Source organism: Poecilia reticulata, chromosome 19 (assembly GCF_904066995.2).
Source record: "Poecilia reticulata chromosome 19, P_reticulata-male-v2, whole genome shotgun sequence".
Taxonomy (NCBI): Eukaryota; Metazoa; Chordata; class Actinopteri; order Cyprinodontiformes; family Poeciliidae; genus Poecilia; species Poecilia reticulata.
In genome coordinates, this window is record NC_088848.1 from 9,792,988 (window position 1) to 9,805,564 (window position 12,577).

General features: G+C 36.0%; 1 protein-coding gene across 1 annotated transcript in view; it reads left to right on the plus strand.

Annotated features, from left to right (window-relative positions):
* Window positions 1-11,460, plus strand: part of LOC103481533 (melanopsin-A) — a 30,782-nt gene extending 19,322 nt beyond the window's left edge. The window contains exons 8-11 of the mRNA XM_008437056.3: window positions 637-808; window positions 909-1,100; window positions 8,805-8,876; window positions 10,587-11,460. Of these exons, the coding sequence (XP_008435278.2) occupies window positions 637-808; window positions 909-1,100; window positions 8,805-8,876; window positions 10,587-10,787 (637 nt within the window). The 3' untranslated portion in view covers window positions 10,788-11,460. The remainder of the gene's footprint in view (window positions 1-636; window positions 809-908; window positions 1,101-8,804; window positions 8,877-10,586) is intronic.
* The last annotated feature ends 1,117 nt before the right edge of the window (window positions 11,461-12,577 follow it).

Genomic DNA, 12,577 nt, shown 5'->3' on the forward strand with positions numbered 1-12,577 from the left:
TAAATCTGCAGGTTCCTGAAAATACGGTACTGTGTTCTTTTAACATATTGACTTTATTCTTGTAATTTAAAATAAATCTTAATCTTAATTCAAGTAAACGGAAGCATTTAAGCAAAACAAATATAAGACTTAAGCGCTGTGACATCACCATGGAAACCCAGGGAGTAATTTGGTGGAAAAAATTTTTTTTTTAAATTTTCCAACAATAAAATCTTCAAAAAAAAAACAAAATCTGTACCTAAGTTTCACATTTTCACCTGGATATTTTTACAGTCTTATAAATGTCCTGTGAGTAAATATATATTTACCCATTTATCCATAACAAGTGGAACTTTCAATATCTGGCAAGTTATTTTTGCAATTTACCATCTATTAAAAGAGCGTTTCATCAGATTAACTTCACTTCCTGCTACGGCGGGAGTGAAATTACCGTAATAACCTGATATTGGCTACAAAGCGCAACGTCTCCTCTTTTAGAAACCGCTGAAATTTTTCAGATAGCGTAACGTGTAGCGGAATTACGGTACTGAAATTTTGGCTGGATCGCCGGCGCTCCATTCGGTCTGGAAGGGTTAGTCGATAAAATCGTGTAAAGTTGCTGCCTGATCCGCTTACCTGCGTCTCGTTCTGACTCAGATCGGCCATAAGCAGATACGTACCATATCTGGGCATGTTGCTGTGCATCAGCGGCAGGGACCGCTACAGCAGCAGCAGCTTGCAGTCCACACGCCGATCAACGCTAACCAGCCAATCGGAGTGCAAAGGCACCGGCAGGCACCACACCTCGTCCCAGTCCGAGAGCGAATCAGTGAGTGTACCTCATGTCTCATCTGGTATGTCTGTCTCACACCTCCATCCACAACGCCCTCCAGCCGTGAGTCACTCATTTCGGATCCGAATCGTCACAGGCGCACTTCTCGGACACCGAGGAGGACTGCTCGTCTCAGACTCCTGCCGGTCGTCACTTGTCCGCTGACGTCAAACAGGTGCGCCATGCCAGCCAGAGATCAAAGGTGAGTGGTCACAGCGCAGGAGCGTTTGAGAGAACCGCTGCCCTCCACCCCACTGACCCGGCCATTTGTCACCTTTCGCAGCTCACCGTGAGTACATGAGGATGACCCATTTCCACATAAAGCACATTTAAATGTTCATGTGTATCATCTAGAACACACATTCTGCAGGTTGAAAGGCAAACGCCTCTAGTTTCGTTGAGTTTTGGATCATAGTTTTCAATATCTGCGGTTTCAGGTTCTTTACTTTAGTTTTCTCATATCAAAGTTGATTTAGATTTTGTTCATAATTGAAAAATGAGGTCATGTTGGCTGAAGGAGACATAATGTGCAAAAATTAACATTTTACTCAATTTTCTACTTTCTTTTGATTTGGAGCGCTTCTAAAAATGAAAAAAACTTTTTTAAGAAAACAACATCCAGACGTTTTTAATAAGTTGATGTTTTTTAGTGTCTGCAAAATGAGCCGTTTCAAAAACCTTTCATATTAGTAGGCACTGCCTCGTTACCTAGCAACCCCAGCAAAACTCAGTCCATTACCTAGCAACCCAACCAGAGTTCCAGCACATTTAGTCAGCTGGTTTTCCAGCTGAATGTGCCGTACAATGGCTGCTGGAAAAGACTAGTGTTTGATTGTTGACTTATCATTCAGAAACTCCTTGCTGCATTCTTGTTGCTTGTACAGGAGGCCCTACTTTAGCTTTCAAAGCTGTACAGTTGTATAAAAAAAGCATCTGTTTGCAGCCAATTTCATGTGTCAGTTTAAACGTTGATTTTGGGGGGCGTGGCCAGCAGCAGCAGCTCATTTGGATTTAAAGTAACAAGAGGCCCTAAAACATCTCAATCTGAAAGGAGCTCAAAATAGGCAGAATGATTATCAAAAATTGTGATGAACGTGTTTTGTATCCTAACCTGTTCACGGAAGCATGATAAGTCACTTGTAAAGTCAGTAGATGGTATTTTTTCTTCTTGAAACTATCATGGTTTTAGGAGCGCTTCTTTGTCTTTGTACCCAATTTTATATTAGTGAGAATATCTTACACTCAAGATTAAACAAATCTTAGACTATCTTGGTTGGGCAGTCTTCACTTTCTTGAGAAATACTCAACATCTCATTAAACGGCTCCTGTTATTCCCTTACTGAGAAGTCTAATAACTTGGGATGCTAAAGACATTAAATTTTCATTGGTACATACAGAGTGTCTGCATACCTTAGCATGAAATCAAATAATTACAGTGTAACCCTGCCTTTTCAGTGAATTTGTGAATTCATTTATTTGTAAATTATTTGTGGGAGAAAATTCCAAAATGTTTGTGGTTCACAGATTTTTTGTTTTGTTTTGTAGAGCACATCTAAAATAGTTGAAAGAAAATGCAGCTTGGAAGCTGAAATATTTAGACACCATGCTACTTGACATGCTGTTGGTTGGCATTTGCAAAACAGCCTGACATTTTCCCTGCCCCTGATTCACTGAACCCCCAGGAGCAGAAATAAGGAAGATCATGGATTTTAGCTTCTATGCTAATACAGTTTACATGTTGTACATGTTGATGCGTATTAAGGTATATTTGGTGTCTGAACTTTTAAGTATCAAGTATTTGTGGATTTTAGCATTTTACTGGTGGGTCATTGTTGTGATGTTTGAGTAGGATGAAGCCACATATGAAATTGTGCAAATGTAGAGCAACAAAAACTCAGGAGTTCAACAAGCTTGTATTCTTGCAACATCCAAGAGGATCTTAATGGACTGTGAAATCATCCAGATCACAGAATTGCTTAAAAGTGCTAAAACAAATAGAAAATTGACTCCAAACCTCATCCCCTGTAGACCTGTTCACGTCTTAAAAGCAGAAAGTCAGATGTAGGTTAGAGCGCCAGCGCTTCAGGGGTAGAGTCATCAGAGCCACAATGTGTGAATGTGTCTGTAGCTGTCAGAAACGCTACATCGTCCTCTGCAGCAAGGAGGGAGACAGAAACAATCTCCTAAATATCACAGAGCCCCACCAGCCAGGGTCACCTCAGCAGGTCTGGACACGTTTTTTATCCACCATTACCCGGCGAAAGGTCACCAGCAGGGGACATCTGTTCGCAACACGTAAAGGAGTTAGCTTGAAGTGAGATGACTAAACTGGGTCTCACCTGCTGGAGACGCCGATCACGGTCGCCCAGTCTGGGGTACCAGCAGGAATTATTACCAGAAGTTTAAGATTTTAACCTCAGCAATGCAGTTTTACTGCTGAATTTAAGGTGAACAGTGTTGTCTTTTAAAAACCAAATTACTTTTAAAACGCTTTAATACCTAATTTCAAATGTCCGTCTGGATATTTTTGCTTATTTAAACTGTACGCATTTCTTTAAATGTCTTGTGAGTAAATATATTTGCCCATTTATCCATAAAAACTATAACTTTCAATATCTAGCAAATAATTTTTGTAGTTTACTGTCTATTAAAAGAGTATTTCATCACAGATTCATTTCACTCCCTGTTACGGTGGGGGTGAAATTACCGTAATACCCTGTTATTGGCTGGAAAGCGCAACGTCTCCGCTTTCAGAAACCGTTGGAATTTTTCAGATAGCGCAAAGTGATTCGGGATTATGGTACTGCAAATCTGGCTACGTTCAGTCTGAAAGGGTTAAATGTCCATCCTGACATCCTCACTGCTTGGTCAAGCTTAATTCATAAATACTTCCCAAAAACCAGAATATCCCTCCAATGTTTGAATTCTGACCCATTTTATGCAACAGATGTGATCAGGGCATAGATCTACATGTTTAAGGCTAGGCTCATCCGCTTAGACCTGAAAGTGTTTTGGCATTCGCCTTAAAAATAAAAAGTTACAGCCATCTATGAAGCATATTTTTTATATGTATGATATTTAAATAGGTTTGATTTAAATACATCTAAAAAATAAGCATTAAAATTCAATTTGCATTCCTGCTCATGCAAATAATAGCATTAGAGTGGGTGGTTCTGATGATATTATTATTTATACATTGCTTGCTATGTTATTACCATCTTCGCTCTGCATTATTCCCTCGGCTGTTGCCTTGTTTAAATCCCCACAATTGAAATACTATTGAGAGTATGAGAATATTTAATAATTTATCTGCACAAAACACAAGCACCAGCATTTTATGACTTGATTTTTACAACAGATTAACAATATGTGCTGCAGAAGCTTAATTTTGTTGGTTTAAGTTCAGTTTGTTGACTCAATTGGTAGCATTTCATCAAGACTGCTGAGTAATTCTCAAAAGAGAAAAATGCAAATGATTCACTGGGATGTGCATTAAGCATTTTAAAACTCAAAACATTGGCTACTTATCAGCTTTGTTGGCTTATTCTTTCTCAAAAGATTTATAGATTTTTCTGCAAATTTTTCTTGGCTTTTTCTGCAAGCTACAATAACCTGCTTATGATGGAGAATTAGAACCAGAATAAGAGTTTTTTTGTTTGTTTTTTGTTTTTAGTACGAGAATAGAGTTGCCATAATGGGAGAATTAAGTTATAAATTTGTGATTTTCTTGGGAACGCCACACCAAACTGCTTTGAGGAATACTGAGCTTCTTGGCATCGGTTTTACAAATTAACATGTACGAGCTGCAGCACTTTGAAACAATTGTTTAAACGACTAAAACCATTAAAAAAAGAACAAGTCAGATCTTAATAACTCCATTGAAACTTTTTTTCTCTTAAAACGTCCACGTGCTAACTTTCACAGCTTTTAAACAATATTTAGAGCAAATTAAAGAGGTTAGTTTTCTGTAAATGAACCAAACCAATCCTGTTATTTTATCTTTCTTAGATAAAACTTTTCAAGCAGGAATAAAAACCCAGCAGATGCTCCACTTCTGAATTTGCTTCCTGAACCTCAGAGCCACATTCTGAGAAATGGTTCAACCAAAGTACCTGGAAAAACTGTGGATCAGAACGTAGAGCATTTCTGTCCATCTGTAATCATCTGTAAAAGAGAAAAAACTGTGAATAACCTATTTATATTGTCACATGCAGACTCACAGATGGGCTGGCTGCCATTCAGGTCAGGTTTACCACGGAGTCCATTACAGGGAGGCTGAGCGCTAATCCAGCAATCTGGGACTTTCAGTTTTAATCCACACTGTGCATGATGTGATCTCATGTTTCAGCATACGGCAGCAGCTGATAGATGAAGGCGCCTGGTTCTTTAATCTCCACAGCAGAAGACGAGGATACATTTTTTCTTTGAATTCAAAATCTGGATTGTCATTTCACAAACTCTAAAGGTCTACATCTAAAGTTTTTTTTTTCAGATTTACATAAAAAAAACCACACATTTTGCACATTTTTGTGCTTCCATTTGGATCTCAGCTGCTTCTAAAAACATCTCAGGCGCTTGGAAGAAAACAAAAACACCCAGCCAGCTGTTTTTATTATTATTATTATTATTATTATTATTATTATTATTATTATTATTATTATTTCTGGAAAAGGAGTCATTTCAAAAACCTTCCGAATGTAACATGACAAATCAGCAGGAAGTGCCTGTTACCTAGCAACCCCAGCAGAGTTCCACCCATCACCTAGCAAACCGGCACGTTTGGACAGCTGGTTTTACCGCTGTATGCGCCGTACAATGGCTGCTGGAAAAGGCGAGTGTTTTATTGCTGACTTACCATCCAGAAACCACTTGCTGCATCCTTGTTTATTGTACAGCAGGCTCCACTTCTGCTTTTCAAAGATGAAGGGTTGTATAATAGCGCTTTTGTTTGCAGTCATTTTCACGTACAAGTGCAAACCAAACGTTGAATTGGGGGTCGCGGCCAGCAGCAGCTTATTTGGATTTAAAGTGAAAGGAGCCTCTAAAACATCTCAAAATAGATTGAAATCTCTGAAATCTCATTATCTAAGAGTAAATTTGTGCAAAGAATGTCATGTACATATTTTGTTTAGACCATAGATCTATCCTAACCTGTTGAATGAAATATAGTAGGTTGCCTTTAGGAGTGACGTCAGTAGAATAATATCTGCAACAAACCTGAACGGGTCAGTTTACAAATCAGATAAACACCTTCACTGGGAAACAGAAGCGTGAGAAAAGGTCGTTTGGGGTCAGTGCCGACACCTGAGTCCACTGTCGCTTACAGCTGCTGAGGAAACGGACAGCAGGGGCGTTTTGATCACCTGGTGAGGAGAGGATTCTGTCACAGAAATCTGTTCTGTGGGTTTGAGATTCAGCCAAAGGTTTTTTATCACAACATGTTTACAGAGGCGTAAAAATCTGCCTTGTTGGTTTTGATGGCTTTTATCCCTAAATAAAATAATTAAATATTTTAGAACTTCTCCTTGTACAGTATGTGTTCGGGTTATCTGTGTCTTATATTTACATTTTTTAATCACCTTAAAAATGTAAGTGTGAATTCACAACCCAATATTTGTTCGCCAAACTTTAAGAAATGTATTTGGAAATAAATACAATTTATTATCACTGCATCATAAGGAAATATTTTAAGCTGGAGGTTTAAAGTGCATGACTCAACAGATCAGCTAAATGTAACTCATTTGTGTAAATTTATGTTAATGTTTGCCTTTTAAATGAATGTTTTCATTATTGTGTCACCCATTTCTCTCCACTCAGTTTTTTCCATTACTTTATATAATTTTTGTGCTTTTAGGATTCTCAGCCTGTTTACTTTGCTGCTGTAACACAAATGTAGCAAAGTTCAGATGACGGCTAAAAGTGTCAATTTTCAAATTAAAGCTAAAACTGCATCAGCATTATATTAGTTTAGGAAAAAAGACAATGTGAAACAAACCAAGGGCACAGCAGGCAGCAAGGAACAAACTACAGTGACGGTAACACTATTGACATTTTTCCTCCATTTTTTACAAAAATTTTCACCTTTTTTTTATAAAAAAGGTGAAAAATTTGTAACCATACTGCAACCTTCCACTCAAGAAGGTTGCAGTATGTTTTGTTTGTCAGTAGGTGGCGACATTATCAACAACTTCAAATTTCAAAAGAGGAAGCGTCCAAGCACGGCTAAAGCAGATCTGGGTTAAATAATCTAACACAGATATTGTAGCTGGTGTTTCTTTTCCTTTCAGTCGCTTCTTCAGTTCTTATTTGAAGTCTAATGGAAACAAAGTCTAGAAAAAGTGAAAAAATATGTTGAAATTCACAAACATTTCCTCACTCTTGGGGTTTCTATCATATAATATCAGTATGGATATCTGGAAAATGGGCCTCTGATTATTTGTTTTTAGTTATCTTTGGGTATCTATTCCACATATAAGCACCAGTTTTTTTAAATATTTATTTTCAAAAGCATTAAAACAAATCTTATGAGTGTAAATGTTGTTCTGGCAGATATCTGTATTTGTGTGGATTCAACCAAACAAAGAAACAAAAAATCTGAAAGGAGGTGAAAATAAACCAAACTACTCAACATAAAAAACAAGAAAAGCAAGATAAGACCTCATTCAAAACAAACAAAATGAATCCCTTGTATCATGACATGAACACAGTAAACATAATTTTTCTTCATCAGCAGAATATTTAATGGCAGACAACTATCCTTTCTTTGAACAAAAGGAGCTGCACGGTTCCCCTGGGAGTGCTGTCTCCAACATATCAAAGTGTTTTGTGATGGTAGAAAGGAAAGGAAACACAAAAATGGAAAACATAACTATGACAAATTGCTGTTACATTTCTTCCCCCCTCCGTGGTGGACACTCCACTCCAGAGTTGTATTTGCAGACAAAACTTGTGATTTTGCTACAGTCCATGACATTTTATATTTTATGACCCTCATATCTTTTTTTTTTGTTTTTTTTTCCCGTTAAACCCAAACGTTTCTGCTGGTAGACGTTTTTGCGATGGCTCTGATAATGTAAATATCCGCAGCATTTGCTCAGAGAAATTTCGTACCCCTCCAGCATAATGAGTGACACACTTCTCCAGACATCTGTCTTTACAGAAAATACCACAAAAAAAGTAAAATAAGAGGGAAAACATGGCAAATTGTACAACTGAAGCAAACTGTTCGTCATTTGTTTCAGTTATTTCAGCAGAAAAGTTTCTAGAGTTACTATTATACAGGAGTATAAACGCCTCTGCTGCATGTGAAAGAGTCTGTACACAAGATTCACTAACAAATGCAGCCAAAAATGAATTACAAATTGAAGTGTAACACTGCTTGTAGAAGTTTAGGTCTGTTCTGGGAGCAGTGCTGGTCAGAGAGTCTCAAAAATAAGTAAAAAACAACATATTTTATAAACGTTACATATAACATCTTTAATTCAAACATCTCTTTTTATAAATTATTGAGCAACAACAAATAGCTTTATTTTATTTTATTAATTAATGTTGGATGACTTTAATGTGCTTTCTAAACTCTGTGCAAGTTTTGGCTCTAGCTAAAGAATTAAAATGAAGAAATATCATGAAATCCTGCTTCTTTTAGTTATTCATATTCAGAAGTGGTGTTACGTAACAGATTTGTTTGTTTTCCAGTTAAAAAACACGAGATAAAAGGCCAATAAAGGCAGAAAAAACATCTTATCTTTGTTTGATTTTTGTAATAAATTTTGTATCATCACCAAAACCGAGAACCTCAAGACTTTTTTGTGTAGACTTTTTTTTAATATATTATCGTTGCTGTAAGTGAGAATCCCTGAGTTGAGACGTTTTGACCATAACATGCTGATTTCCCCTAAATGAAGCAGATTCCTGTCTGATCCTGACATGCAGCTACAGAAGATCATTTGAGGGGGAGAAACACTGAAACTGTTTTTATTTGCGTGCTGTTCAGACTCTGACGGAGCCTGAAGACATCTGCATGCTGGAGATCAGCCGGCAGCCAAGCAGCCATCTGCCTGCTACTGTGAGAATCCACTAATTGTTCAATGCACACATTAAATCAGCACGCATTAAAATAACTAAATCATCAACAAATCCATGTTGTCTGCTGTTTTTATCCTCACATCTGATGGAGTTTAACTTTTGTTCTTGTTGCTGTTCTGAGAAATTCCTGTTTTCATTTCATATTTTACATTTCATGGTTGCATGAAATTATTTCATTTATGCTCCATTTTACCGTATAGCAGCACCTTAAAAATTAAGATGTTTTATTTGACAATATAATTTTATGTAATACAGTTGTTTGATAGATAGTGAAGAAATTAATTTTCTCTGTTAAAATTTAGAGTACATTGCTGTATTAGCTGTAAATACATGCTGTTCTAATGCTTTGGCACTATGTTTCTTCTTTTAAAAATTCATTCACATTACTAATTTATATAAGAATAACTCTCAAAACACTTAGAATATAAATTATTTGTAATAATTAACTGCATGCACTTGGTTCATGAGAACAAAAATCATTTGAAAGACAGGAAGTCTTTATTTTCTCTTCATCTCATTCCAACCTGTCCTTAAATTTCTGCTGTTAAAATGTTTTAACTGCTGCAAAAATAATCATCTGTTGCCACTTTCCACTTCTGTTCATGTTGTTTTTGATTTTACAACCAGACACAGCAGAGAGTCTCTTCCCATCAGTGCAAAGGTGTGAAGTGGTTGGGTCTAAGAACTGCTCCAGTTTGGAAACAACAAAAAAAAACACCACAGGGATGGTTGGATAATTTTTCAGTGCATTAAAATGAAGCTTTTTTTGTCTAGTTTCTGGTGAAAATGTCTTAGTACAGTTGAAATAAGACAAAACCAACTTACAAGTAACTGTCAGCAAGAAATATGAGATTATTTTAAGTCAATAAATCCTTAATATTGATGAAAAGTGGAGCTAGTGCTTTACATTATTAAGGATGTATTCTCTTAAAACAAGCTCTACATCTTGCTGAAAAGTTTCTTGTAATTTAGTTTAGTCGTATTTCAAGTGTACTAAGACATTTGCACTAGAAATTAGACAAAAATACTTAGTAAGATTTTGTGGTAATTTAACACTTAGGAATATGTTACAATAATGTTTCATTAGTAGTTTAAGTGAATTAATTAGATATTAAACATTTCTTCAGATGTATAAAATGCATTAAAATGTGACATTGTTTTCTGTCCTTTGAGGGATTTTGATCTATCATACAACCACTTCTGCACCTCTCCATCTTTTTTTCCTTGACCTCACTGCAAAAATACAAAATCTTACCAAGTATTTTTTTTTGTCTAATTTCTAGTGCAAATATTTTATCAAACTTAAAATGACACAAAACTAACTTAAAAGTAATGTTTCAGCAAAATATAGGAGCTTGTTTTAAGTAAATAATTCCTTAATATTGATGAAAAATTCTAGTTTCATTGGCAGATTATTTCACTTATAATGAGGCATTTTGTCTGGTTATAAGTTAATTTTTCTGCCAATGAAACTAGAACTTTTCCTTCAATATTAAGGAGTTATTTACTTAAAATAAGCCTCCATTTCTTGCTAAAAAAATTACTTGTGAGTTAGCTTTGTCTCATTTCAAATGTACTAAGATATTTGCATTAGAAACTAGACTAAATTTACTTGGTAAGATTTTCAATCACCTCCTGTCATTTATAATGTTAAGTTTAACTAAAATCCTCCTTCTCTCTTCCTCCACAGCTGGATAGCACGATGAGGGAGCCGGGACCAAAGACGGTGTCCAAGAACCCGTCGCCCATCATCGTCACCTCCATATCCACCCCGTCCATCCTGCACAGTCCACCTGGTTTCCACGGTAGCCTCAAAGTGGCCAGAACCGTCACTCCGGTCAGTAAGGAGCTGCTCGACATCGCCAGACTGGAGACGACGGCGTTACCGTGAACGTCTTGCAGTAAAGTCTAGTACTGTGTCGCCGTGTCTCCCTTCTGAGGAGTAACCTGTACCAGCATGCTGTCTGATCGTTATGGTTCCCTTTGCATGCAATGAAAATATGTGAGCCTGAATTCCCAGAAAGTTTAGGTGATGTGTGTTTGAGCTGCAGGCATGGGCCGGTTTCCAGTCTTAATAAATCAACGCCACGGTTTTCAGAAGTCACTAAACTCGCCGTCTTGCTGTTGAAGCTCTTTAAAGAGACACCAAGGATCGTCTCGGCGTTTCTTTGTTTGTTTTCTAGGACGTCCGAGCCGCTTTCCCGCCCAGCTGTTGCTGCAACCTTCAGTATTAAAGTCACTTTTTTAAGAGGCGCTGCAAACAAGGTTTATGGGCGTCGCCATGTTGAATTTCCCACTTCTTAACTAGAACGCCGTTAACTCAGATAAATGTCAAATCCAGGTCCAAATTCGACTTACAAGGTAACAGAAATTAGCTGCTAGTCACTCGTCTTATAGCGGTGAAACAAACAGATTACCATCACCTGCTTGGACAGTTTTTACCTTAAAGGTGTCTAATTTCTTATAAAAACGTCAGAAAAAAATACAAATTAAAGTTTAGTCAAGTTGATTTTAAGCAAAGTGATAGTAAACACTCATTTACAAGAAGTAGCTATAATCTTTTAATGGAAAATGTACATTAATATTTAATAAATTATAATAATTTTTAAATTAAAATGTTTTAAATACCTCAATTCACTAAGTGAATATATAATTAATTTAGAACTTATAGATTAATTTTAAGCTTTTATTTCTGTTGCAGCTAATGAAGATTTGAATGTTACATCAGACCAATAAAAATACATTTAATACAGAAATAATGGCTTTAAGAAAAGTATGTTCAATACCTGCTTAAAGGTTATTTTCAATCTAATAGAAAACCCTCATCAGAACTAATTTATTGTTTTTACTGCATCATTCTGTGATTTTATAAGAGTAATGACATTCCTATTTTTAATGGAAAGCATATAGTTTATTAAATGTATCTTTGTTTAATTGTTTTTCTTGGTTCTAATCATCAGACGTAGTACATATTTAAAAGTTTAAATGTATCCATTAGGTGCCGTCTTACAAGTACAAGAATAAGTTGAACTAATACTAAGAGAAAGATGATATATAAATGACAAAATGTCAAATATAAAATGAAGATATGAATATATTTAAAAACAGTACAACTGTCATACGAATGGTACTTTAACTCTAAAACAAATAAATGAAGATAAAACATAAGTTTCCATTTATTTAATAATGAAATATGAAATTGTGGCAAATACTGCTAGTGTTAACAAGTTAACACTAGCAGTATTGGCATAAACATTAATGTAAATAAATTCAAAATACAACAGAACTAAGCAGAAATAAACTTGAATTTGACACAGAGGTTAGTCAAAGTAAACCAGATAAAATTCAGGTGAAAGCTTTTGTAGGTCTTCTCAAAGCCCCAGTTTGTTTCTTCCTGTTAAAGTGGAGGTTTTCTCTCCACTGTTGCCACTTGGATTGGATTGAACTGTTTTTTTCAAAGTGCCTTCAGATGACATTTGGTGTGAAACGGCACTAAATAAAAAGATTATATTTCACAGCAAACATCCGACGTAAAACCAGCTTTTTATTGCTTTGTTTTGTCAAACAAACTGACAACATTCTATCAAAATCAACTCTTGGTTTTAAACTGTTGATAATGTTTAACGCTGGATGATGAATTTGGAACATTAAAATGTGAAAGTGCTTTCTATAACTTTAGGT